Below are 27,933 nucleotides of genomic sequence, written 5' to 3' on the forward strand. Positions count from 1 at the left end.
GCTGCGGCGCCGGGGCCTGCGCGCGGGGCGGGGACCCTGGTGCCGGGCGTGGACGCGGAGACCCGGGCCTGGGCTCGGTGCGGCGGGTTCCACGCGGAGCCGCTGGTCCCCGTGCCCTGCGCCGGCGGCCTCGCCATGTTCACCTTCGTGGTTCGCGACGAGAACAGCAGCGTCTACGCCGAGGTCTCCCGGCTGCTGGTCGCCTCCGGCCACTGGAAGAGGCTGCGGCGGGACAACCCCAGGTTCAATCTGATGCTGGGCGAGCGGAACCGGCTGCCCTTCGGGAGACTGGGTGAGCGTCCCCGCGCCCCCCGCGCCCCCGCCCCGCCCCGGCCGGCCCGCTGGAGCCGGCGCTTTTGTGTTGAGGCCACAGATCTCCCCCGTCTCTCACCCGGCAGAGGAGACGCGGACCCTGCGGGTCTGCACCATCCTTCCTGAGAGCCCCCGCGCGGCCCCCTGACAATGGCCCGTCCTGCACATCCCTCGTCAGGTGGGACCCCCGCCCATCTCCCGCCAGACGCCCCCCTATCCCGGGCCGCGCGCCCCCTCTTCTCATCCCCACGCCTGATGCGGGCTGAGCGCGGGGCGGGAGCTCCTCGGAGCCGGTGACATCTGCTGGGAATTGCTCCGGCCTGAGGGCGTGGGAGGGGCACTGTGCGCGGTGACCACCCCAAGGATTCCGCTCCCCGGGGCTCAGATGACCCGCCAGGGGACTGGGGAAAGACCTGAACTCCCAAAGCAGGAGCTTCGGAAGGGAGCCAGGGAGGGGCGAGACCTGTGATTTCAGCCGGTCCTTTAGCTTCACCAAAGAACGCGTGCTCACAAGTGTGGGTCACAGCGGGCGTTGCACGCAGGCTTTACACGGCCGGGTTCTCCCTCTGCCCTGCTTCATGCACACGGTCGGAGCTGGCTTGGCACCACCAGGTGCACTTTGCCGGCTGCGGAGGGGGCGGGGGGCGTGGACCACCCCCCTCCTCTTTAGATGACGTCATCCAGAAGTTGTGCAGGGACTTCAGCTCCCATCCCACTGACCTGCGTGTAGCCTCACGGCCTCTCCTCCATGCGCAGTCACCAGGAATTCCAGCCGCTGCCCTGGCAGCCACGCTCCCTGCCAAAATCCCCTGGGGGGTGGGGTGGGGGCCAGATCATAGGCCAGAGACCCACGCAGAGACTGGAGAATGAAGACAAGCCATCTCTGCTTTGGAGGGAACCAGGCAGAGCATATTTTGTGTCCATGAGAGGAAGCAGTTTCTAGAAATAGGTGTGGTCAGGATGGGGAGGTTGCATCGGGCCTTCAGGGACCAGCTGGCTGCCGGAGGCATGGGACCCTGTGCAGCCTGTGGCTCCGGGAATGAAGGGTGTGGCAGCACAGCCTGGACTGAAGTTTCTTTCTTTGGAATGGACCATGAGCCACTTCTTTGTTTATTTCCCCCACCCTCACCCCCACCCCCACTTTTTAATGACTATACAAGTTTTTGATGCAGGGAAGGGTTGGTTCTAACCCCCAGAAATCTTGGAATATGGGAATTTGCCTGGAGATGAACTGTCTCCCCCAGAAGCCCCTGCACAGGGTAAACCTCCCCTGGAAGGAGAAGAAACTGCTTACAGTCGGGAATGCTCATTTCCTCCTTGCGCCGTCCACTTCCCCGCCTGCCCCACTTCCTTCCTGTCCGCGGTGCCTGCTGTCAGGGCTTAGCTGGGATCCTAGCGTTAAAAACACACCTGGATCTGCTGGGGCTGAAGCGGGCGATGGCCCTGCTGTGGTGCTTGGGTCTAGGGTGAAGGAGCAGAAACCACCCAGCAGGCCCACCAGGTCGGCAGGTGAGCAGGAAACGTCTGGCGTTGGTGGAAAAGGAAGCAGCATCCCACAACCAAAATGCTTTATGCCTTCACTGTAGGCATATTTTCCTTTTGCTTAAAGTGCACCACACAAACCCTAAGGAAAAATCAGGTAAAGGCTCAAGATGCCTGGGCCACGGGGTGAGAGGGGAAGCAGCCCAGGTGTGATCAGGGAGCTGGTGACAGCCAGGCAGTGCCAGAAACTGTATTCAGTTGTCTACTGTTCTCAGATCAATTATTCATACCTCTGGCAGCATCAGCTCAGACTCCCTTTCTTCGGTTTTACTTTTGTTTTTGTTGCTGGAAATTCAGTGCATTTGGTTAGGATTTTTAAACTAAACCAAGGCTTTTGTTTTTATTTGTATCCTTTCTGCTCTAATTGAGGGAGGAGGGGACTTGCCATAAAATCTATTGAAAATGTGTTTCCCTGTTGGGTGATGTACAGAGGAGAGTCCTCAGGCTTTAGAGTTTGTGGATGTGGCCTTCCCACTGCCGCCCGCCCCCCCACCCCCCGCACCCCGCCTTCTGGTGGTTTTCTTAGGAGCCCGAAAAAGCAGGTGCGCTGGAGGCAGGAGCGTCCATTCTGCTGCCACCCCTGATGGCTATGGGGAGAAGGCTGGGAGGTCAGGAGTGTGACTCCGCTGCCGTCCTTCTGTATGGAGATAACTTACCAGTCCGTGTGTTAAGCCAGGGAGGGGATCGGGAGAGGGGAAATAGAAGGACAAACAGGCGGCAGTGGTCTTGGGCAGCTCTGGGATATTGATATTATAATCTCCCCCACGGGAGGCTGAGAGGGCCAGTGGGATGCTGAGGCAGGGCAGTGCCGATGCCGGGCAGCAGAATTGTTCCTGTCCAACCCCCAGTCCTGGAAGGGAGAACACGCTGGGCGTGACACAGCTGTTCCCTCTCCTGAGCCGGGTGCCTCCCGGGCCTGGACCCCTCTGAGCCTCCCTTTCCTTCACAGGTCACGAGCCTGGGCTGGTGCAGTTGGTGAACTACTACCGGGGGGCGGACAAACTGTGTCGCAAAGCTTCTTTAGTGAAGTAAGTGTTCCTTAAAACCTTGATTTTTTTAAGTAAATGTTCGCTTTCATCACAAAGCACTTAAGGAAGAAATGTGGGGTTATTTTTAAAGGGCAAAATACTTGTATTTAAAAAGCCAACACATACCCGTTCTGGAGCTTCCTCTAAGCTACTTGGATTGCAACCCAGAATTCTGCCATCTAGCACTTGACAGAGCCTGTCTGTCTGTCTGTCTGTCTGTCTGTTTGTCTCTGAGGTGAGGCTCCCAAAAGCAGATCCTGGGGTGGGTTTATGGTATAAGTGATGGATTGGGATGTATTTTGTACTCCAGCATCGGTCAGCCATTGGCTGTAGGCAGAAGTGGGGCATTTCTGGGCACAGCCTGTCCCTGGAGAAGGGGCATGCACACGACCTTGGCAGCTGCTGTCACGGGAGCCAGGGTCCCCTTAGGAAGGACACCTGGAGGGCGTAACTGCATCTGCTGCACCGCCCCTCTTGGCGAAGTTGGGTCTGTCAGGTGTCATAAGAACAGTATCTTAAGGTAGAGGAAGTGATATTATCTGCTGATCTTGTGATCCCAGCTTTCCCACTGATTAGTTGAGGCAAATGTCCTCATCCCTCTAAGTCCCACTATGTCCCTCCTAGGCAGTTGTGAGGATGAATAAAGGTGATGTGTGTAAAGTGTGGGGCACAGGGATTTATAGGGAGCATTTGGCTCTGTGCCTCAGTTTCCTTCTCTGTAAATTAGGGACAATAATAGGAACTGCCTGGGGTTGCTGTCTGGATTGAGTTAATGTATGTAAAAACTTTGAATAATGCCTGCCCCAAAATAAATAAAAATATATATTTTTAAAAATAAAGGTGCAGTCTTCATAGGAATATGCTCCCTTTTTGTTCAGACTCACTGGCCCCAGTGACTTAGTATCCACTTCTCTCAGTGAAGAGTCTTCCTGATTTGTTGGCTACTCCTAAGGGAGACACGCTTTCTGAAGTCTTCTTCTTTTTTTTTTTTTTTTTAATATTTTTTAATTGATTTCAGAGAGGAAGGGAGAGGGAGAGAGAGAAACATCAATGAGGAGAGAGAATCATTGATCGGCTACCTCCTGCATGCCCTCTACTGGGAATCGAGCCTGCAACCCAGGCATGAGCCTTTGATCGGAATCAAACCCAAAACCCTTCAGCCCACAGGCCGATGCTCTATCCACTGAGCCAAACTGGCTAGAGCTGAAGTCTTCTGATTACACATTTATTACATATTAGATGCAAAAGATTCTTTAACTAGAACTAGAAGTGAGACATGATTGTCCAGATTATCCCTTTAGAAATTAATATAAAATGTTTATTTAGTACTTTTTCTACTATAATTTTTTCCTATAAAGATAAAGGTAGAATTTTGCTTTTATGAGTGAGAACAGAGGATGCTGTAGGAAACTATTCTGGGTATTTGCATATTCAGCAACTATACTGAGGTGGAGTGAGAAGTACAGGACCGCACGACCAGGTGTGAGTAGGTGTCTATTCTCTGGGACCTTGGACAGCGCCAGGCTGACGCCCAGCGCCCCATCTGTAAAATGGGGCTGATGGTGATCACACCTGCTCTTTGCCCCTGGTGGCATGCGACAGTCTGTGACATCTTGACTTATGCAGACTGGGGTTGCCCTCATCTCCACAAGTGTCCTTTATTCTCTCGGGACTGTAGTCATTCCAGGAGGTGATGGTTCCCTTTATCATTTTGTCTCTTTCCCATGATTTTGAAAGGGCTTGAAAGGGCTCGGAGAGTTTAAAAAAAACAAAAAGGCATCTTGGATCGAAGCTCACAGAGGACAGCTGGATTGTGCAGGGCCGTCGCAGCTGAGCCAGGATGATGCCAGCCTGTACCCAGAGGACCAGGGGCAGTGCCACAGGGCAGCCCCCGGAGGGTTTCCACTAGGATCCTGCCCTGGGCCCTGGACTGCAGGCACCTTCCTACATCACGACAGGGAGTGTCAGAAATTCATCGCGGCCCAAGGCCATAGACTCAGAGCCCTGAGGGGCTTTTCTTCTGGCTCAGGTTTTGGACTCTCTTTCCCTCTTGTGAGCATTTCTCCCCTGGAGATGTAAATAAGCCTCCAGGCATGATTTCTTTCCAAATGGGTTTGTGAGGAAATGGGACAAATGCAAAGAACTTCCTGCAGAAACTGGTCTTGGTTTTCTACAGGAAATGAAAGTGACCCTGTGGGCCAGCACTGTCCAACCCCAATAGAATGCTAGCCACGTGTGACTTCAAATTTCCTAGTAGCCACGTTAAAACTAGTACAAAGAAACAGGTGCAATTTATCTTAATCATATATTTTATTTAATTAAAGAATCCAAAATTTCATTCTGATATGTAATTAATAGAAAAAAACAAGTGATGTATTTCAGATTTTGTTTTTATACCGAGTCTTCAAAATCTAGTGTGTATTTTACATTCCCAGCACATCTTAATTCAGGCACTAAATTTTTATTGCAAACCCCTTGTTCTGTATTTAGATTTCATAAAAATTTATGCTTAAAAAAAGATTTATGGACCCAATTTGCTCCACCTATGTAAAAATTTTTCAATAACTGAATCAGATACCAAGTAAACATTTTTCTTTAATATGCATGCACAATGACAAAACAGGGTCATTTTATTAGAAGAACTAACTTGGGTTTAAAACAAAGGTATATTTTCAAAACTATGTCCAAGTTAAATAAATTCACCAACTTTTGTGTTAACTCAGTAGTATACCATCAAATTCAAAAGAGTACTGAATAAATTGAAAAGAACTCTAAATGTATTAACTTCAACCAAATGTTTTTCAAAATTTCCCTTAGTTTTGCAGCTACTTTGCTGTCTGTTACAATTAAAAATCTTCTGCATATGAAGTCATGTTATAAAAATATGTAAAACCATTATTTTTGACTTGTATTCTAAAGTCCCAACATAAATTCTCATACTTATTTGGCTGGGTCATAAATAAAGTTTTCTTTTCCCTTCTTTTGAACTTTAAAATTAGCTTGTTTGTAGCAGTGTGAGAATCACACTGCCATTTTTAATCTTTTGGTTATTGGGTGAAATAGTGAAATATTGAAAATAATGATTTAGCCCTAGTCAGTTTGGCTCAATGGAGAGAGCATCGGCCTGCAGACTGAAGGGTCCTGGGTTCGATTCCAGTCAAGGGCACATGCCTGGGTTGCAGGCTTGATCCCCAGTAGGGGGCGTGCAGGAGGCAACCAATCAATGATTCTCTCTCACCATTGATGTTTCTCTCTCTCTCCCCACCTTCCTCTCTGAAATCAATAAAAATATATTTTTAAAAAATGATTTAGCAAGCTTTCCTTTTATTTCAAGAAATTCCTTTTACTTAGTGTTTTAACTGTACACTAAGTCTTTAGAAAACTCTTTCCTCTGACTATCCTTGGCAAAGAACACAACATCATTAAACACCGCCTTCTGTTTCGTGCGACAGGTCTCTACTGGTGAGTCATGGTAGCGTTGGCAAGCACATACTGAAACAGTGTCGGAGTTGTATCCATGATACCTTCCAGGGAGTGGGCTTCGGAAAACTGAGTGCAGATGTTTCCAACATGTATCAGACAGTAGGATGCAGTAATATGGGAAATATCAATCTTAAAATCCCAGTAAATCCAAATTTTAACTCAACCCAGCTGGAGCATGTCTGTCGTGACAGACACGGGTTTTTTGCTTGTAGGTGGAACTCGCCTTTGACAGATGTAAGTGATGAAAAATGAGCCACACGGCGAGCTTGATATTTTTAGGCTTCAATTTGACAATGTTTTCTCATATATTTGTAAATCCTTTGAGGGAACAGACCCAAAGTGTTAATTAGGCAGTCTTTTATGTCACACCACTTATTTAAAAATTTTTTTTTTAATTTTCAAGTTTTGAATAAATCTTTATTGTTAAAAATGTTTTATACTCTGTAGGCAGTTACTTAACTGGCTTAACTAAAAATTGTTCACTTTCTGTAAAATATGTTTTTTAGTCTTATTTCCTCAAGATAATTTCTATTACCACATTTTTATCTAAAGTGCTTTTCTTTTTTGTGTAGAATCCAAGTCATTTTATAGCTGACCGAAGCTACAAGCACAGATCCTATTAAACATTTGTTTCCATTGTTTTGTTGAATATTTAATTTGAATTTCAGCCACTAATTTCATTGATTCTTTTTGACTGTTGAGAGGAAGATCAACTTCATTATGTATTTGCTAAAAATGTCTCATGTACACTCTGCCACAACAAATTGCAATTGTTTGTCATTCGTTGTAAAATTTGTGTCATACCTTCTGCAACTGCTTTCTTCCCCGCCCCTCCCTCCCCCCCCCGCCCTTACTGTTCTGGTTGTAGTTCTAGCTTCTGTGTCTCTGTTCAGTTCTGTTGCATCTGAAGTTTACCTTTATTTTAAATTTTAAAATTGTCCGTATTTATTTTTTTAGCTAGACAAATTTTACTTTAGTTGCCAATTATGATTTCTCTAGCTGTCCCTGTAACTCATGCTGTCTGCGTAATAAACACATCGCAGTGTCTCATTATCGCCTGGAAAGAGCCCCCGTGGACCGAGTCAGCCCATTGTCCCCGAGAGGAACAGTGGTGTGTTTGTGGTGATGCAGCAGTGCTCCTGGCAGCGCGCGCCGCGACGCAGCACGTCAGGCCCTGCAGTGGCTAAAGGGAAATGTCCTCCTGCCGAAACAATGAAGTTGTGCTTAATGGACAAACGTTTTGCAAGGCCTTAGGTTTTAAGTTAAAAACTAAGCTAAATGTAAAATTTGGTTCCTCTGAGCACTTGAAATGTGTCACCCTGGCCACATTTCTAGGGTTCAGAAGCCACATGTGGCTAGTGGCCACCCTATTGGACAGTGCAGAGAGAGTTGAACTTTCAGTGAGTTAGAAATGCATTTGTCCCTTTAAGTTTAAGTAACTCAAATCCTGTTGTCTTCAACTTTAAAATAACTTTATTTTAAATCTCAGTTTTAAATTTTCTTTCATTATTTCTGCCATTTGCGCACAGACTGGGTTTTGCGGGTGAATTTAACAGAAGCTTAATTTTCGCAGTTCTGCAGAGGATGAGCCCAGCTTAGGGAAGGCCCGTGATTGGCTCTTGGCTGGCTCTGACCCTGGGGAGGGAGGGCCAGGCAGAGTTAGGACTTGGGAGTTAGGGACTTGCATTGTGCCTGTGTCTTACGACCTGAGTGATGATGGGAAATGTACTCACTTTTGTGTGGCCCAGTGTCTGATCTATGAACTGGGATGCTGGTGCCTCCCCCTCAAGGGACCGACTGGAGAGTAGATGTGGTGGGAAGCCCTTCGCAAGCCCTGCTGTTTATTAAGTGCCTCGCCCAGAGCCTGACTTTATCTTCTGTTGTGTCATGTTATTTGGGGGCAGGAGGTACATTTAGTTATGACCACTGGCGTCCAGTGTCCCTTTAGAAAGATTCCTCCTTTAGTCTGTCTTGAAGCCAGGAATGTGTTGGCTCAGGATTATTTCAAGTTAAGCTTCCTTGGAGATGATACACACACACACACACACACACACACACACACACACACACACACACACACTCTAGAGGCCTGGTGTATGAAATTTGTGCACCGGGGTGGGGGGTGGTCCCTCAGCCTGGCCTGTGCCCTCTCGCAATCTGGGACCCCTTGGGGGATGTCCTCCTGCCGGCTTAGGCCCGATTCCCCCTGCCTAAGCCAGCAGTCAGACATCCTTCTTTTAGTCTGGGGCTCTCGCAGTCCAGGACCCCTTGCTCCTTACCGCCTACCTGCAGCAGAGGCAGGAGAGGCTCCTGCCACGGCTGCTGCGCTCACCAGCTGTGAGCCTGGCTTCTGGTGAGTGGTGCTCCCCTGTGGGAGCACACTGACCACCAGGGGGCAGCTCTTGCGTTGAGCGTCTGCCCCCTGGTGGTCAGTACATGTCATAGCGACTGGTCGTTCTGCTGGTTGTTCTGCCGTTCAGTTGATTTGCATATTAGGGTTTTACTATATTGGTTTACATATTAGGGTTTTACTATGAAAAGATATATATATTTCAGAGAGGGAGGGAGAGGGGAGAGAGATAGAAACATCAATGATGAGAGAGAATCATTGATTGGTTGCCTCCTGCATGCCCCCCACTGAGGATCGAGCCCACAACCCCAGCATGTGCCCTTGACCGGAATTGAACCCGGGACCCTTCAGTCCGCAGGCCAATGCTCTACTCATTGAGCCAAACCAGCTAGGGCTGGAGATACATTTTAAAAAGAGCTGAGGTTCTGGACATTGGGTCCCTTTTTGACCCAGCCAACACATGCCTTTAAGTTTGCATGGATAGCTGTGTGCAATCTGTAAGGCATTACAGATTGGTCCAGGGCGGGAAGAGCAAAGACTGGGACAAGGAGACCAGCTCCCAGGCCCTGGTTACACGCTGCCTCCTTGACGAGCTCTGGAGGTAGCACTGGCTTTTCTGAAGAGAGCGACCGATGACTGACCCTCTGTCGTCTGCCAGGCTAATCAAGACGAGCCCAGAGCTGGCCGAGTCCTGCACATGGTTCCCCGAGTCGTATGTGATCTACCCCACTAACCTCAAGACCCCGGCTGCTCCTGCGCAGAACGGAATCCACCCACCGATCCCTAGCTCAAGGACGGACGAAAGGGAATTCTTCCTGGCTTCTTATAACAAAAAGAAGGAGGACGGAGAGGGCAATGTTTGGATTGCAAAGTCATCCTCCGGTGCCAAAGGTGAGTTGGCATTGCCGTCCCTTAGGTTCCCAGGGCTCTGTGCAGTCGTACGCGATGTATGTGGATGAGTGACTCTTCTCATCTGAACCCTGAGGGTAGAGAGCACAGTTAGTTACATATCCTTAAACATTGATCTATGCGCTGGAGACTTCTGCATGTCCATCTCCACACAGGTACTCTGCAGCTAGGTCCTTTCCTGTGAGCTCCAGATCCACTTGCACACTCTTGGGCATTTGTCCCAGAGAAAAGAAAACATGGCCACGTAAACCCTGTATGTGATGGTTCACAGAAGCTTTATTCATAATAGCCCCAACTGGAAGCAACTCAGATTCCTTCAACAGGTGAAGAATTAAGCAAACTCTGGTGAATCGACCTCACAGGATACTACTCGGCAATAGAAGGGAATGATCTATTGCTGAAATCAGCAACTTGGTTGAATCTGCAGGGAATTATGCTGTGTGAAAAAAGCAACACTGATTCCCAAAGGTCGCATAGTGTATAATTCTATTTATATAACATTTCTGGAATGACAAAGCTATAGAAATGGAGACCAGATTAGTGGTTGTCTGGAGGGTGCTATGGGGAGGGAAGCAGTTGTGGTTCTAGAAGAGAAAATTGAGGGGTCCATGCAATAATGAAACTGTTTAGAATGGACAAAGATACTTGCAAATCATGTCTCTTATGAGGCGTCTGCATCCAGAATGTATAAAGAACTCATATAACGCAATAATAAAAAGACAAATAACCCAATTAAGAAGTGAGCAAAGAATCTAAATAGAAATTTCTCCAAAGAAGACATACAGATAAGAGTAAGTACATGAAAACATGCTTGACATTATTAAGCATTAAGAAAATGCAAATCAAACCACAATGAGATACCACTTCACACCCACTAAACTGGCTATAATTATGAAGACAGATGATAGCAAGTGTTGGTAAAAATGTGAAAAAATTGGAACTCTCATATATTGGGGGAATGTAAAATGGTACACCAATTTTGAAAAGCAGTTTGGTAGTTTCTAAAAAGTTAAACATAAAATTACTATATTATTCCACTCCTAGGTATATTCCCCAGAGAATTGAAAATATATGTCCACACAAAACTTCTTTGCAGATTTTCCTAGCAGCATTATTCGTAAGGGCCAAACAACAGTAGAAACAACTCAGATATCCATCGATTGGTGAATGAATGAGCAAAATGTGATATATCCATACAATGGAATGTTATTCTGTCATAGAGAGGAATGAAACACTGCCACATGCTACCACATGGATGAACCTTAAAAACATGATGCTCTGCCTGGGTTGTGGGCTCAATCTCCAATGGGGGGAGGGGGGCATGCAGAAGGCAGCCGATCAATGATTCTCTCTTATCGTTGATGTTTCTGTCTCCCTTTCCCTCTCCCTTCCTCTCTGAAATCAATAAAATATATATTAAAAAATAAAACATGATGCTCAATTTTAAAAAGCCAGACACAAAAAAAAGGCTCCATACTGGATGATTCCATTTATATGAAGCATCTCGAACAGGCAAATCTATAGTAGGTTAGTGTTTATCAGGGGCTGGGGTGAGGAAGGAATGGAGGACTGCTGATGGATGTAGAGTTTTCAGGAGGTGATGAAAATGTTCTAAAATAAGGTTGTAATGATAATTACTGGAATATACTAAAAACCATTGAATTGCACTCTGTAAAAGGGTGGGTTTTATGGCAGGTAAATTATATCAGGGAGGCTGTTAAAAAGGATATTGTATCATTTATGTAATGTTGATGGACACTTTGAATGTAGCCAGTTTTTTTCTGTTACCAAACTGCAGGGGATCCACTTGCACTTTTGTATCTATGCCCTAACCTTCCTGGTGTTTCCATAAGATAGGGTGTTAGACGTGGTCACAGGCAGTACAGCGTCTTTTATCACAGCAGGCCGTGATCCACAGGAGAACGGCGTTTATTTAGGGCGCCTAGACCTTTACAGTGTCTTTAGAAATGAAACTTCATGGTCGCAGCTGGCCAAGACAGTGTTTACAACCCTGTATGGAGGAAAAATTGAATGGCCCTGGTGCTTTGGTGGGCGGAGGGGAGAGTGTGAGAGATTGGACCAGGGAAGGGTGGAGAAAGGAGAGTGAGTAGGCCGACTGTCGGTGTTTCCTCCCGGGCTTTGCAGGGAGCGGTTCCTCTTGGGACGGACTGCACTAATTTTCGTTTTAATTCTACTGGTCAGGTGAAGGCATCCTCATCTCCTCGGACGCTGCCGAACTTCTGGATTTCATAGACAACCAGGGCCAGGTGCACGTGATCCAGAAATACCTCGAGCGCCCTCTGCTGCTGGAGCCGGGGCATCGCAAGTTCGACATTAGGTAATGCGTCCATGCAGTGATGTGAGGGAGGAGGGTGAGGTGCAATGTGAGGAAGTGTTTGACTGTGTTTAATACGTTACCAACACTGAGCACAGCCGAATGGAACTGAGCTTCTGTATCTAATTCTCTATTTTTCCTTCAATATTTTTCTTTCTAAAAATATGTTACTAAGATTATGGGGGTTTTTTGTTTGTTCGTTTACCTTTTTTTTTTTTTTAATGAAAATGACTTGTGGATCCAAAGGGAAGGGCATAAACATATGGGCCTTGCACCTGGTGTGGCTCAGTTGGTTGGAGCGTCCTCCCTTACACTGAAAGGCTGAGGGTTCAATTCCCGGTCAGGGCACATGCCTAGGTTGCAGGTTCCATCCCTGGTTGGGGTACCAATTGATGTTTCCCTCTCACATTGATGTTTCTCTTTTTCTCTCTCTCCCTTCCTCTCTCTAAAATCAATAAACATGTCCCCAGGTGAGGATTAAAAAATAATACATACATACATACATGCATACATACACACATAAATGGGCCTTACAATGGGAGAGAGGTACACGGAACATGTAATTCAGACACAACAGATCATGTGACCCAGACAAATAATATGTCCTGACCTTATTTATGTCCTACTTTTTGAGGATTTCATGAACACATCTCAGGTTTGTGGACTTTATTTTCTGAGCAAAGAGCCTGGCAAGAAGAGGTGAGGGGCTTTCTACACCTGCATGACCCTCCACCCAGCCTGCTTGTGGCCTGGCTGTTGGCTCTTCAGAAAGGACTTGGTCTCAGCTGCCTTTATGTCAGGTCAGCTTTAGGATGACAATCTTCCTCTTAAAATTATTTAAAATGACCAAACATGGCAGATGGAGGTTTCGTAGATTAACCTTTGAAGCAAGCCCATCAAATCTCTTTAAAATGCTGGCTCTTGAATGGATCAGAGTCCCCTTGTCATTGGTGGTGACATGTTTGGTTTGATCATTACAGTGCTAGCCCACTGTCTCAGCTACTTGTTGTGGCCTGCCTGCATAATTTAGAACCTACCTTCTTCCTCTACTTCCCGCCAAGAAAACCAGGGGATGATAGAGACACCTGATGTGAAGGAACTTTGGAGGACGTGAGTAACTGTTTTTGTTGACTTGCAGAAGCTGGGTCTTGGTGGATCACCAGTACAATATCTACCTCTATCGAGAGGGCGTGCTGCGGACTGCGTCAGAACCGTATCATGTTGATAATTTTCAAGACAAAACCTGCCACTTGACCAATCACTGCATTCAAAAGGAATATTCAAAGAACTACGGGAAGTATGAAGAAGGGAATGAAATGTTCTTTGAAGAGTTCAATCAGTACCTGAGCAGTGCTTTGAACATTACCCTGGAGAATGCTATCTTAGTACAAATCAAACATATCATAAGGTAACATAATTGTATCTTTTTAGTTATATGTGTCTTGGAGAAGCTTTGGGAGTTTGTGCCTTTCAAGGAATTATTCCATTTAAGTTGTCTAATTTAAAGACAAAAATTTTTTGGTAATATTTCTTTTTTTTAAATTAAATCTTTATTGTTCAGATTATTACAGTTGTTCCTCTTTTTTCCCCCCATAGCTCCCCTCCACCCGGTTCCCACCCCACCCTCTGCCCTTAACCCCCCCGCCCTCCCCCGTCCTCATCCATAGGTGCACAATTTTTGTCCAGTCTCTTCCCGCATCCCCCACACCCCTTTCCCCCTGAAGAATAGTCAGTCCACTCCCTTTCTATGCCCCTGATTCTATTATATTCACCAGTTTATTCCATTCATCAGATTATTTATTCACTTGATTTTTAGATTCACTTATTGATAGATGTGTATTTGTTGTTCATAATTTGTATCTTTACCTTTTTCTTCTTCTTCCTCTTTTTAAAGGATACCTTTCAGCATTTCATATAATACTGGTTTGGTGGTGATGAACTCTTTTAGCTTTTTCTTATCTGTGAAGCTCTTTATCTGACCTTCAATTCTGAATGATAGCTTTGCTGGATAAAGTAATCTTGGTTGTAGGTTCTTGCTATTCATCACTTTGAATATTTCTTGCCACTCCCTTCTGGCCTGCAAAATTTCTGTTGAGAAATCAGCTGACAGTCGTATGGATACTCCCTTGTAGGTAACAGACTGTTTTTCTCTTGCTGCTTTTAAGATTCTCTTTGTCTTTTGCCTTTGGCATTTTAATTATGATGTGTCTTGGTGTGGTTCTCTTTGGATTCCTTTTGTTTGGGGTTCTCTGCGCTTCCTGGACTTGTAAGTCTATTTCTTTCATCAGGTAGGGGAAGTTTTCTGTCATTATTTCTTCAAATAGGTTTTCAATATCTTGCCCTCTCTCTTCTTCTGGCACCCCTATAATTCAGATGTTGGTACGCTTGAAGTTGTCCCAGAGGCTCCTTACACCATCTTCATATTTTTGGATTCTTTTTTCTTTTTGCTTTTCCGGTTGGGTGTTTTTTGCTTCTTTGTATTTCAAATCTTTGACTTGATACTTGTGATCCTCTAGTCTGCTGTTGGAACTCTGTATAATATTCTTTATTTCAATCAGTGTATGCTTAATTTCTAGTTGGTCCTTTTTCATAACCTCAAGGGTCTTACTAGATTTCTTGAGGGTCTCAATAAGTTTATCAGTGGTTTCTAGAAAATTCTTGAAAAACCTTAAAAGTGTGGTTTTGAACTCTATATCCAGTCGTTTGCTTTCCTCCATTTCTGTCATTTGTGACCTGTTTCTTTGTCTCCGCATTTTTTATGCTTCCCTGTGTTGATAGAGTGGCTTTCTGTGCTAGGTGTCCTATAGGGCCCAGTGGCTCAGCCTCCCCAATTGCCTGAGGTGGACACTCTTGGTTCACCCCTTTGTGGGCTTTGTGCACAGTCTTGTTGTAGTTAAGCCTTGATTGTTGTAGGTATCACTGGGAGGAATTGATCTCCAGGCCAATTGGCTGTGAGAATCAGCTGTGTCTACAGTGGGACTACTTCTGTGCTGGAGACACCCTTAGGGGCAAGACTTGCTTCAGTGGGGCTTTGGTGCTCACTGAGTCTGCCCCCTGAGTGTGTCCCTTATGGATCTGAGGAGTTGTAATCTGGATGGTCCCACTCTGACCACTGGGTACACTGGCTCTTGGATCTCTAAGGAGGTGCTAATTTAGCCTCTGCCTGAGGCTACCCAGCAGGAGCCCAGCTGTGAAGCAGTGCAAGCTGCTATGGGGCCTTGGTCCTTCTTTTGGATGTTCTGGGTCTCTCTGACCCAGCTGCAGTTTGTTAGGTAATTTTCAGATTGCAAAGGGCCAGGCCTTTCATATGCAAAAGCCTCTGCGCACAGTTTGGGTGGGATGGGGTCTCAGGGGATCAACAGGACAGAGCAAGCAGCTTTGGCTTCTCCTCAGTCCTGCCCTAAGAGGCCCCGCTTCTCAGTGTCCCAGTAATCACTGCAAGCACCTCTGAGAGAAAGCCGCCCTCGAGTTCCGACTGATGCCAGACAGTCCAGTTTCTCCCGTATGAGTCTGGGTCCCCAGAGACTCGCCCGGAACTGGAATTCAGAGCAGTCGGGAGCTTGAGACTCCCTCCTGATTGAAAAAGACAGCCGCGTCCTCAGTTGCCAGCCCTTTCCGCGTGCGCCTCTGTACCTCTGCACTTTACTTCCGCACCTCCTCTGAGTCTCAGTGTGCTTTTCTCTTTCCTTCTAGTTGTAGAATTTCCACTCAGCCAGCCTTCCTGTGGTTCTGGATGATGTCTGTTTTGTCTTTTAGTTGTATTTTTGAAGTGGTTGTGAGAGGCAGCAATTTCCGGTGTTTACCTATGCCGCCATCTTCAGTAATATTTCTTTATTATTCTTTTAATATTTGTGGGATCTCTAATGATATCACTGCTTTCATTCCTTATATTGGTAGTTTATATCTTCTCTCTCTAATTCTTGGATTCATTGGATTGGCTAAAGGCTTATCAGTTTTATTAATCTTCTCAAAAAGTCAGTTTTTTGCTTGACTGAGTATCTCCATTGTTTCTGGTTTTGTTTTCTTTGATTTGTGCTATTTATTATTTCCTTCTGCTTTTGGGAGGTATTTAATTTTTTTCTAGTTTCTTTGTGAAAGGTTAGATCATTGATTTGAGAGACTTCATTTTTTAAAAATATAAGCATTTGCCCTAGCTGGTATCTTTTTAGTTATATCCACTCAGCGGATTGAGAGTCGGCCTGCGGACAGAAGGGTCCCAGGTTCAGTTCTAGTCAAGGGCACATGCCCAGGTGGCATGCTTGATCCCCAGTAGTAGGCATGCAGGAGAAAGCCAATCAATGATTCTCTCTCATCATTGATCTTTCTATCTCTCTTCTTTCCTCTCTGAAATCAATAAAGATATGCTTTATTAAAAATAATAAAAATTAAAATATAAGCATTTAATGCTATCAGTTTCCCTCGAAGTACTCATTAGCCATACCTCAGATTTTGCTATGTTGTGTGTTTTTTTCATTTTATTAAAATAATTTCTAGTTTCTCTTGTAACTTCATATTTGACTCACGTGTTATTAGAAACTTTGGCTTACTTTCCAAATATAAGGGGATTTTTCCAGATATCTTTCTGTTACTGATTTCTACTATAATCCCATTGTCATCGGAGAATATAGTTTGTATGGTTTTGTGTCTTTAAAATGTGTTAGTTTCGTGTCCTAGAATATGCTCCATCTTTGTGAATGTTCCGTGTGCACTAAGAATAACATTTACTCACTCTGCTTAGGCTTGTTCTATTAATGCGACTTCGGTGAAGGTGGCTGCTAGTGCTGTTCACGTCTTTTATATCCTTGCCGTTTTCCTGCCCCACTGTTTATTGTTGAGAGAGAAAAAATCAAAGTCTCCAAGTGTTTGGATTTTTCTATGTTTCTTTTTAGTTTTACCAGTTTTTGTTTTATATAGTTTGGAGACCTATTATGAGGTGCATATACATTTAGAATTGTTGTCTCTTTTGGGAAAATTGATTACTTTATTATTGTGTAGTATCTGTCGTTATTTCTGTAATATTTCTTATTTTAAAGTTGATTTTTTATTAATACAGTCACTCCAGCTTTCTTTTGATTAGTGGTATTTTCTTTCCATTCTTTTACTTCTATTCTATTCAACTGGACTCTGGTAGACAACGTAGAGTTGGGTTTTTTGTTTTTTATTTTGTTTTGAATCCAGTATAATAATCTGTCTTTTAATTGGTGTGTTTACACCATTTAAATTTAATGCAATGATTGGCTTGGTTGGATTTATGTCTACCATTTTATTATTTGGTTGATTCGTTCCCTCTTTCTTTGTTTTTATTTGCTTTCATGTCTCCATTTCCTGATCTCTTTAGAATTATTTGAATATTTTTAGAGTTCTATTTTAATTTTCCTGTTGAATATTTGGCTCTATCTGTCTGTCTATATTTTAGTGGTGATTCTAGGGATTAAAAAATATATGTATCTCATGTTTCAGTCTTCTTAGAATTAATAATTCACCACTTCACATAAAATCCAGACATAACATTATACTTCACTTGACTCTCCCTCTCTGTGTTATAGTTGCCATGTGTATTACATCCACATACATTGAAATCTCTACCACATAATGTTATAATTTTTGGTATCAACCATTATATACATTTTGTTATGCAGATAGTCAAGTTTGGTTTTTAAAAAATATAAGGCCAAACTGGATAATGTCTATAAAAAACACATTTAAGTATAAAATAAGAAAAAACATTTTTATTTACCCATATATTTGCTTTTCTTTTTCTCTTTTCCTTTAGTCCCGAGGTTCCAGATTTCTCTCTGGTATCGTTTCCCTTCAGACATTGTCATTTCTTTTAGAGCCGTTCTGCTGGTGATAAGTCCTCTTAATTTTCCATCATCTGAAAAAGTCTTTATTTCTCTTATTCCTGAAGGGTGTTTTCACTGGAATTACACAAACATAATGTCAATCACAAAAATAAAAAAATAATAGCTGTATACAAGATGCATACAGATTGATTCTATTCATATAAACTGAAAAACAAGCAAAGTTTAGTAAATACATTATTTAGAAGAAGGTACATATGTGGTAAAAATAAAGAAAGAAGCAAAAAATTCAAAATAGTGATTTTCTCTGGAGAAAAAGCAGGAGGGGCCCAAGGAGGAGGCCTGAAAGTACAGGTGTGGGTACATGGATGGTCATTAATGCTCCATGTATTTTAGACTCATTTTTATTAGCATATTTATTTTGTCTTCATTTTTAAAGGACATTTGCTCTGGAAACAGATTTCTAGGTCAGAAGTTAATATTTCTTTAGTACTCTGAAGGTGGCACCATTATCTCTGGCTTCCATTTTTTCTGCTGAGATGTCAGTTGAAATCTTAGTATTGCTTTTAATGATTTTTTACTCTGTTTTTAAGGTTAACTTTTGTTTATTTTATAAATTTTACTATGAGATGTGTATAGTGTATAGTTTTCTTTGTACACATTCATAGTGCTTCTTGAATCTTGGAATATTCATGGTCAAAGCCTGCATAGTTTCCCTTCTAATTGTACGGTTGAGTATAAGGACAGCTATCTGTGGTCATCTTAGAGTCATTATAACATATTTTATTACTAAGACTGGAGGCCCAATGCACGAAATTCTGCAAAGGGCTCGGCCCTCGCAGCCCCGGCTTCATCTGGAAGGTCGTCTGGAAGGACATCTGGAAGGTCGTCCAGCTGACCAGTCTAATTAGCATATTATGCTTTTATTATTATAGATAGGGATTGGCCCCAACTTTCAGTTAGGGGAAAATCAGAGAAGATCTTCATAAAACAGAAAAGGCCTACGTATTCTGGGATGGCTGTATTAGAAGACAGTGGCTTATTATTCGTAAGCTCCGTATGTAATTACCTCGGCCCATCTCAGCACCAGGAGGAGGTATTATTTTACCTCCTACTTTATAGAAATCAAAGCTTGGCTCCAAGAGGTTAAAACATTGACCAAAATTCTGGCCTCGGCAGCCTGACCTCTGACCTCACTTACTTATTCACTATGTTTCTGAGATTCACTTTTAACCTTCATATTTTTTTTCAAATGTTTGTTTTTAGTGCATATTCCATTTTTCTGTTTTTCCAATTTTGGGAAACAGTAGTTGATGCTAGTAACTATTCTGTTTCAACATTTATGTAGTTTCAATATATGTAGCTCTTCAATCTTTTAATGAGTAACAGTTTGGCAACAGGACTGGAACAAGCAAAAGAAATGAACGAGGCCAATAGTCTTTGTGCCAATTCTCCCCTCACTGGTTGACCATTGGTCCACTTCTTTTCTATGGAAAACGTACATGAAAGTGTTTTATTTATTATAAACAAAAGGTGGCAGCAGCCGTCCTGTGGGAGGGACCCACCTTTCCGGGGCCAGGGTGACAGCTCGGAGCTGGGAAAGCAGGCTGTATTTGTAAAGACATGCGTGGTTACAGGTCTTCTCACAAGTTGCTGGGTAAGTAGCATTGTCTTGAATAATCTGTCGGTGACAACTTTAAAGGAGAGAGGACGCCAAAGCCTCTCTTTATGGCAGCACCTTTCATGGGCAGTCCTCTGGCCCATCTCCTGCCCCTTCGCCCTCGCCCCCTCTCAGCCAGCTCTCCCTCTGCCCGCAGGAGCTGCCTCCTGAGCGTGGAGCCTGCCATCAGCACCCGGCACCTCCCTTACCAGAGCTTCCAGCTGTTTGGCTTCGACTTCATGGTGGACGAGGAGCTGAAGGTCTGGCTCATCGAGGTCAACGGTGCCCCTGCTTGTGCTCAGTAAGCCTCACACTGCGGGGCTGTAGCAGGTGGAGGCTGGGAGGACCTGTCTCAGCAAGGCTGTTCGCTCCGTGGCCCTGGGCCGCTGTCAGGGAGGAAGTGGCAGGACAGGAGGCCCCGGGGACCCTGCTGGCAGGGGCTTTGCAGAGGCGTTTCCTCTCCCGTTTCCCCATGTGTGTGGAGCGGTTTGACTGCTCAGGCGGGTGGTCGCTGCTGGGAGAGTTTCAAACACGGCTAGAGACTGCGGGAGGAGGTGAGCGGGCAGGGTCCTGGAGCGGAGACAGTGACGACCAAGAAGGTCGGGCTCCTCGGGCAGCAAGTGGTCGGAGAACCACGGAGATGCAGTGGAGCTGGGACTGAGGTGTGGCGTGTGCCCAGGAGGAGGGAGCACTTTCAGGAAGGGGCACGCACCAGGCACCAGCGGAGCCTTGCTCATTGCCAGGCTCTGGGCAGAGCGCAGTGGGCGGAACCTGCCCTGGGTGGGTAGGGGAGCTCCCATTCCTTTGGGGGAAGCGGCTGCAGGTGGCATCATGTCGTGCCGTGAGGAATGACGGAGGGGACGCCACACATGTGAGGGAGAGTCGTTGGGACTCGATCCTTAAAGGCTCTGTCCTTCCGAGGTCCACGGTCATCTTCTCCTCCATGTCCACATCCTGCAGAAACATTTTCCGAAGGGTCAGCGGGAAGTCCCGCAGAGATGAGTGTGCTCAGGGCGGTCCGCTGCAGGAGAGAGACGGGCAGACACTGCCCGAGTGATTACTGTGGGAATCATATTGTTACACGTCCTCAATCGACAATCAATAGGTTCTGTGGTTTAGGTGCATGACTCTGAGAGGGGAGGACTTCTGGACTGGGGGTGGGGCTTAACAGTAAGGCGGCCTGGAAGCCACGAGGGACCTGGGCCACCCTGAGAGGCCAGGGGCAGGGGATGGGCCAAGCCCCCATTTTAGTAACAACCATCAGGCCTCACACTCCTCCTGTCACTGTTCCTTAGAGGCGGGCGGCTGCGTGGTTTGCGACATAGAACCTCAGGGCAGTGAGAAGGAATGGGGTGCGGGGAGAAGGTCCTGGGGAGGGTGGCGGCAGGGACGCCATTGCCTTGGGAGGGGAGAACCGGATGGTGAGAATTTCTCCTGGTGGAAATCGGGAAGCAGGACAATAAAGGCCTCTGTTTTCCTAGGCCGGGTGGCCCGGAGCATAATCAGAAGTGAGTTTCTCTCGGGACCACACATTTCTGGTTTTACCCCGCGTTAGAGCAGTCCTGAGGGATAGTCTCAGCCCCATGAGCGGCCCCATGAGGCGGGCAGACATCCTATAGGGAATAGGCAGGGGTGGAGGGCCTCATCGCTATTCTGAAGTTTTCCTCCTCAGCTTTTCTGCTTTGGTGCTTCCATTGTCTGGATCAGTGGTTCTCAACCTTCTGGCCCTTTAAATACAGTTCCTAAAGTTGTGACCCAACCATAAAATTATTTTTGTTGCTACTTCATAACTGTAATGTTGCTACTGTTATGAATCGTAATGTAAATATCTGATATGCAGGATGGTCTTAGGCGACCCCTGTGAAAGGGTCGTTCGACCCCCAAAGGGGTCGCGACCCACAGGTTGAGAACAGCTGGTCTGGATTAAGTCCAGAGGCCGGACGTGGCCTCTGGGCCGATGTGGCCAGGCCAGTGCCTTGTCTGCAGCACCAACCTGCACTGATCCACCTCCCCGAACCCCTGGCTCTCTCTTCTCCCTGCTTCTCCTTTCATTGCACTGCCCTCTCCTCCCCACCCAGCTCACTCTCTCTCTCCCTCTACTCCCTCCCTCCTCCATTGTCTTTGTCCCTATCTTTGCCCTCCTCCATCCTCTTTTCTACCCTGTCCCCATCCTTTGACCTCACTCATTCTCCTGGCCTCAGCTCAGCTGACACTCATGGGGAGTCTTTCCTAAAGTCCCCTCAACCGCAAGGAGTGGGTGCTTTGCGTGGGGAGGCCTGCCCTCCGTGTCCCCCGCACAGGCAGCAGGAGGGCCCATCCACTCTACTGGAATTGCCGTCTTCCCTGCGGCTCACGTCAGAGTGGGATTCTCTGTCCGTGCACCTGCGAGGCCTTCCAGACGCGTCGTCTTCCCACGGCGCCTCCCGCCGTGTTTGTGTGGACGGCGGAGGCCAGCTGTATCAATGTGGTCAGGGGGTGGAATTTCCAGGGCAGATCCTGGTGAGAAAAACTTTGGTTTCTCGCTTGCACGTTGGTGAACTTCCTCAGTAACATACTTTTGAACACGTTTCAGGAAGCTCTATGCAGAACTGTGCCAGGGCATCGTGGACATAGCCATATCCAGCGTCTTCCCGCCCCCCGACGCCGAGCAGCAGCAGAGCCAGCCGGCCGCGTTCATCAGGCTGTGACCAGAGACGCGTGGGGTCCTGCTCCAGGAGAGACGCCCCGTGGCTCCACGCGAAGCCACAGTGAGAAAGAGGCAGCTCGCAAGGCTGTGATGGAGGAGGGAGTGCGAGAGCGAAGGTGCCCCCAAGGGGCTCCGGGTGGAGCTCTCTGCACTGCTACCCAGACTTGAAAACTGCAACGAATTTCCCTGAGGGGAGAGCAAGACGTTCTTCTAAGGGGAAAACACGGGGATTCGGTTGTCGTCCTTGAAAGCAGCAGATTTCTATGCTAAGGCCGTCCTTGAAAGCAGCGCCTCTCCTCCCGGGGCCACTGGACCTGTGCGTGCGCTCCGTCTGCTGCAGCCCTCGTGCCTTAGCTTGGTGCCCAGCTGCAACCTCTGTCCCGCGGGGACTGATGCTGGAGCGTTTGGGAGGTCGCCCTGTGTCCCTGCTCTTCCCCCCTGACACTCTGCCTGTGAGACTCTGGACCAGCATGCGGGGCGGCCCTGGGTTCCGTGCTGTGCGCTGCCTGGAAGGGCAGGGCGTTGTCCTCATCCCGTTCCTGAAGGCGCTGGGTCAGTCTCCGGTCGGGGTGGATGTGGGCTGGGCACCAATACAGCAAACGCTGCTGTCAGTCTGCTCTCTGCATGCTTTAGAAACCGAGCAGCAAGTTTGCCACAAGCCTGCAGGCATCAAAAAGCATGAGGGAAAAAAGACAATGCCTTGCTTTGCTTCGTAGTTGGGTGTCCTTGAAATATGATGGGTCTGTTATCTTTGTTTGAACCAGAATTCATGCACTTTTGCAAAGTTCCTGGGGGTCAGGAGAAGGTAGAATTCCCCTCCCCCAGGTGGCCCTGCCCCTGACACAGGGAGCTCCCCTCCCACCATCTCCTTCTTCTCTCCCAGCACCTGCTGTGGGAGCTGGAGGGGATGGTGTTCCAGCGAGGAGGCTCTGCCTCGGGGAGAGGCTCTCAGTGAGTGTCTGTCTGCCTGAATGGGAGCATCTCCCAAAGTGAGAAAGATGAGGTTTTAGAGCTTCACACAGTGTCCTGTAGGTCAACAGTTGTGTCCTGTTAGGGGTGGTGTGGTTTTCCCTGGCTGGATCGGGGAGCATTCTGCAGGCTTTTCAGGAGGCCACGTTACTAGCAGTGGGAAGAACAAGATGCCATGTGTGTTCGCTGAGCTGAGTGAAGGGGCCCTTCTTAGAGCGCCAGGATCCCAGTAGACCCATGGGCAAGGCCCCTGCTCCTTGGAACGTGGTGTGTGCTGCCTTCGTGTGTATGTGTACTCCATTACTCGTCCTCCTTGCACACAAAAAAAGCAGTTCTGCAGTCAGGAAGACTTTGTAAAAATACTTCTTATTTCAGAGAGGAAGGGAGAGGGAGAGAGAAAAACATCAATGATGAGAGAGAATCATTGATTGGCTGCCTCCTGCACATCCCCCACTGGGGATCAAGCCCACGACCCAGGCATGTGCCCTTGAACAGAATCAAACCGGGTCCCTTCAGTTCGCAGGCCGATGCTCTATCCACTGAGCCAAACTGGCTAGCTTGGGAAGACATTGTTAAAAAGAGAAGAAAAAGCAACTGTTCCTAAAATTTGATGAGATGTGGGAGCTTACATGTGGGCAGAGGATGTGAAGGTGTGACGCTGGGGGGAGAGGAGGCTTGGGTGGGCTTGCATGGGGAATTGGAACTATAATGCCGTGGTTGCTTGCTCAGAGGACAGATCATGAAGTTTGCATGCAGAGCACAGTGAAACTGTCAGTGGTTAAAGTCGTTCCTGGAGGCCCCCCGGCGTGGCTGCTGGGTTGGGGTTGGGGACTTAGAGCGTGGCCAGGTGCGCCCACTTAGAGAGTGTGGGGTGCTGGCTTCTGCGAGCTGGTAATGGGGAAAGCGTGGAAGACTTGTGGGGCTGTCCCACGGGAACACGGATGTGTAATGACCTTTTGGACCTAAGTTACAGGAATATTTGAGAGCTTTCCAGCGGCTACAGTGCCGGAGCTAAGAATGCAGATGTTAGGAAGTCTGTGGCTCTCGATGGATTTTCTCAGAAACCTGGTTCAGTAGCACATGTATGAGGGAAGTGAGGCTCTAAAAAGAAAATGATACCTCATTCCTCACGTGTTTTCAAATACATGTCTATTTATCTTTACTTCTGATCAGGGGGTGGTTGGCTCGGAACCGTCGCATCCCCTCCACGCTGTCCTGGCGCAGGTGGTCCTGCCTTGCTGCCCAGTCAGTCTTCCTGTGCGTGTCCCTGTCCGCGTCACCAGTTGCTGGGGAGGGAGGCGCTATTCATTGGCGATGTCGGCTCCAGTCTTGGCCCTGCCATTGGTTGCTCAGTGTTGGATGAGCCGTGACCTCTCTGTGCCTTAGTTTCTTGTCTCACAGAAGAGATTGTTGCCAGACCCGGGACTACCTCACAGGCTTTAGTGAGGACAAGTGAGATTAGGAAGACTCGGGAGCCTTCCGTACCAAGACTCCTAGTGCTGGCTGTGTGCTGGAACCACACTGTGCCCCTCTCCCCACCCCGGCGACTGAATCAGAACCTCGGGCAGCAGTGCGCACCACGCTGCTGGAGAAGGAAGGGAAGACACATTCTTATTACCTGAGAGGAATCCCGTAGGGCCCAGGGCTTTTAAAGGTTCCTTTTGGAAGAACAGGCCTCTCTTTCAGAATGACCAGGTGTTGACATGTGTGTTCATGCGACAAGTGCCGTCTAAGCCGTTCTCTCTTTGCTTCTTGTCAAACATGCCTTCATCTACTGAAACAGTCTGTGAAGACTTGGCAGCGAATGTAAACAGACAGGAATCTATAAATCTGCTGAATAGGCATTAAGGCCATTAATTATTGAGAGAAAAGCCCCTTTCCTCACAAGTAACTCCTGTGGTGTTTAGAGCTCAGTTTTACCCAGAACATTCAAGTGCCTCCGTGTCTGTGTGGTGCAGTGGAGCAGGTGCGGGCACACTTGCCGCGGACACGCTGTTCCCCAGCGCCTTGGATGTTTCTCACGGGCTTGGAGTGAGCGGTAGTGCTGGGAAGGTACGGGATCCGCAGCACCCACAGGGGAGTGAAGCTACAGTGTGTTTAACTGTTGAGGTTGTCAGGCTGCGGTGCATGTGGGGGGGCGGGGGCGGGGGCTCTACTGGAGAAGACAAGGCCCCTGAGTGGCCCCACAGCATGTGGGAGCCGTGAAGAAAATTCAGTGATACACAGATTCTGTACCTAAGAGGAAATGACTTCTGAAATAAGGTGATGTCATGAATGTTTAAAATGCCTGGAGCATTAAAGTGAAGTAATAACATTTCAAGTGTCCTTGTTCCCTTGGTTCTGTCATCTCGTTGTTGGAGTTGACTGTTTCAGGTGCCATCGGTTGTCTGAGTCCATGACTCTGTCAGGCAGCCTTTCTGTAAAGTGCCAGATAGTAAGTATTCAGGCTCTGCAAGCCACGCAGGGTCTCTGATGCATTTTCTTCTTTGCCTTTTCCCTGACTCTTAGGAAATATATAAAGCATTCTTAGCTCAAAGGCCATACAAATTAAACCAGGTGTGGCCATCGTTGGCTTAACCCAGCATGTCGTTTAATACATAACCCAAAAGATTGTCCCTCGTAATTGAGATGCACATAGGTTTTGAAAACCTTCAACATAGTTCTAAGAGTATAGAAGGTCACAATAGACACAGACATTGTAGTGAAGGCCTGGGCAATGTGGGGGGGCGGGGGGCGGTTATAGGGTGGAGAGAGTCATTGGGAGGGGGAAGGGGGGACATTGTAATACTTTCAACAATAAAGATAAAATTTTTAAAAATGAACATAGAAGGCCACACATGTGTAGGGCTGTGTGTGTGCCCAGGGGAGACCTGAATTCCCTCAGCTTTCACCTCTCTCTCACTTGGAGGGTCTTCACAAGCAAGAAGTGATGACTAAGGCAGAGCTGTAACCTCCTTTTTGAGCATGAAGGCACCACACACACACACACACACACACACACACACACACACACACACAGTCCCTGGGCAAAGACTAGGAGACTTACTTGTTCCAGACATTCAGGAACTCTCTATGCGATCAATTGACCACTAAGGTAACTGAGCAGAGACTTAGGTGGCCACGCATAACAAAGAATACAGGTTTTACAGAATTAGCTCAGGAGAGTCACTAAATAAAGAGCTACAACAATAAACTCTGGAGTGGGGGGAGTATCTGGTTTCCAAAGTTGGCCCATTATATCCTTAAAATCTTCCAGTTTTCAACACAAATTATGGGATATGCAAAGAAAAAAGAAAGTCTGGCCCATAGAGGTAAAAGGCAGTCAATAGAAATGTCCCTGAGAAAGCCCAGGTATTGGACTTACAGAACTAAATGATACAAGAATGGCATTGGAAAGTACAACCATACAAATAAAAAATTCATTACAGGTGTTCAAAAGCAGGTTTGAGCTGGAAAAAGAAGGAATCAGTGAATATGAGGTCAGTTGAGATTATTCAGGCTGCAGAACAAAAAAAAGAAGGAAAATGAACAGCACTCCAGAGATCTGTCCAGAGACACGCATGTATACCAACATATTCATATCATGGGTCCTAGAAAAGAAAGGGGAAGAAAACAGTGGAAAAAGTAGTGGCCGAAAACTTTTCACTTTGGTGAAAAACATCAAAATGCATGTGAGAAATTCAACAAGCTTCAAGTAGGATAGACTCAAAGAGATCCACATCAATACACATTATTCACTAAGAAAATAACTTTAATTATAGTAAAAAAAGAGGAACTAAAATGTTACACTAGAAAATAACTAACAAAAGTGAAGGCAGAAATGAAGGAATGAGGGTAGGTATAAGGCAAACAGAAAACATAGCAAAATGGCAGACATAATCCTACCTTATCAGAAGTTTCATTAAATGTAAATGGATTGAACACTTCAAACAAAAGGCACAGATGGCAAATTGGATTAAAAAAGAAACCAAAACTACCATGATCCACCTCTGCAATCTACTAAAGACACAAATAGGTGAGAGTAAAAGGATAAAAAAAGATATACTGTGTAAATAGTAATTCAAAGAGAGTTTGAGTGGCCATACAATATTAGACAAAATAGGCTTTAAGAAACAAAGTTGTCACTATAGGCAAAGGACATTTTTTAATGATAAAGGGAGTGATTCATCAGGAAGATACAATCTATATCTATAAAAGGCTAATATGCTAAATGTCCCTCCAACCATCCGACCAGTTGCTATGACATGCACTGACCACCAGGGGGAAGACGCTCAATGCAGAAGTTGCCGTGATGCACACTAGCCATTTACAAAAAATGGCACCATGGACCTGGCACCAACAAACCAACAGTCGGCTTCCCCCACCCCAGACACAAGCCCCACCACCACCCCAGAGCGACACCCCACCAAATTACAGCCAATGCTGCCAAAACCCCATGGCGCAAAATGCAGCCCATAGCCCAGCCCAGCCCAGAAACGGTTGCTGTGGGCACAGGGTAATGATGTCATGTAGCAATGCCTGTCTTCCTCTCCCTTGTGACTAACCTCCTTGGAGTTTCTTCAGCACAGGAACACGACTTGCTTTATAGCCAGGTGCAAATATTTTACACTTTAACCAAATGTCTGTGAAGCATTTTCCCCTGCCTCATCTCATTTGATCCTCACAGAAGTCCTGGAGTAGGAAATAGGAGACTCAGTAAAATCCTATTTTCTTTTCATTAGCTGGAAAATGGAGATTTAGAAAGTTTAGAAACTTGACCCGACTGAAAAGAAGTAAGAAATGGTGGACCTTGAAAATGACATCAGGTTTTCTCACTGCACAGAATATAGTCAAACACTGCTGCAGTTTTACCCTTTGT

At 46.5% G+C, this 27,933-nt stretch overlaps 1 protein-coding gene across 4 annotated transcripts; it reads left to right on the plus strand.

Moving 5' to 3' along the window:
- TTL (tubulin tyrosine ligase) lies at window positions 1-25,389 on the plus strand. Of its 4 annotated transcripts, none has more exons than XM_036315860.1 (7): window positions 1-292; window positions 2,804-2,882; window positions 9,374-9,606; window positions 11,827-11,962; window positions 13,098-13,367; window positions 19,578-19,721; window positions 21,993-25,389. In XM_036315860.1, exons 1-7 carry the CDS (start codon window positions 136-138, stop codon window positions 22,105-22,107), a joined length of 1,134 nt encoding a protein of 377 aa, XP_036171753.1. In that variant the 5' UTR covers window positions 1-135; the 3' UTR covers window positions 22,108-25,389. The 4 variants fall into 4 exon arrangements, with proteins under 4 accessions (XP_036171753.1, XP_036171754.1, XP_036171756.1 ...); XM_036315861.1 differs by having other exon boundaries at window positions 13,101-13,367; XM_036315862.1 differs by lacking the exon at window positions 1-292 and adding an exon at window positions 352-490.
- The last annotated feature ends 2,544 nt before the right edge of the window (window positions 25,390-27,933 follow it).

This window comes from Myotis myotis, unplaced genomic scaffold (genome assembly GCF_014108235.1).
Source record: "Myotis myotis isolate mMyoMyo1 unplaced genomic scaffold, mMyoMyo1.p scaffold_m19_p_62, whole genome shotgun sequence".
In the NCBI taxonomy this organism is placed as follows: domain Eukaryota; kingdom Metazoa; phylum Chordata; class Mammalia; order Chiroptera; family Vespertilionidae; genus Myotis; species Myotis myotis.

What these genes read in the sequence shown, in the direction of transcription:
- TTL (XM_036315860.1), top strand. Translation starts at nt 136, where the DNA reads ATGTTCACCTTCGTGGTTCGCGACGAGAACAGCAGCGTCTACGCCGAG. An exon ending in CGCAAAGCTTCTTTAGTGAA is followed by an intron (nt 2,883 to 9,373) that starts GTAAGTGTTCCT and finishes GTCGTCTGCCAG; the next exon opens with GCTAATCAAGACGAGCCCAG. An exon ending in GTCATCCTCCGGTGCCAAAG is followed by an intron (nt 9,607 to 11,826) that starts GTGAGTTGGCAT and finishes TCTACTGGTCAG; the next exon opens with GTGAAGGCATCCTCATCTCC.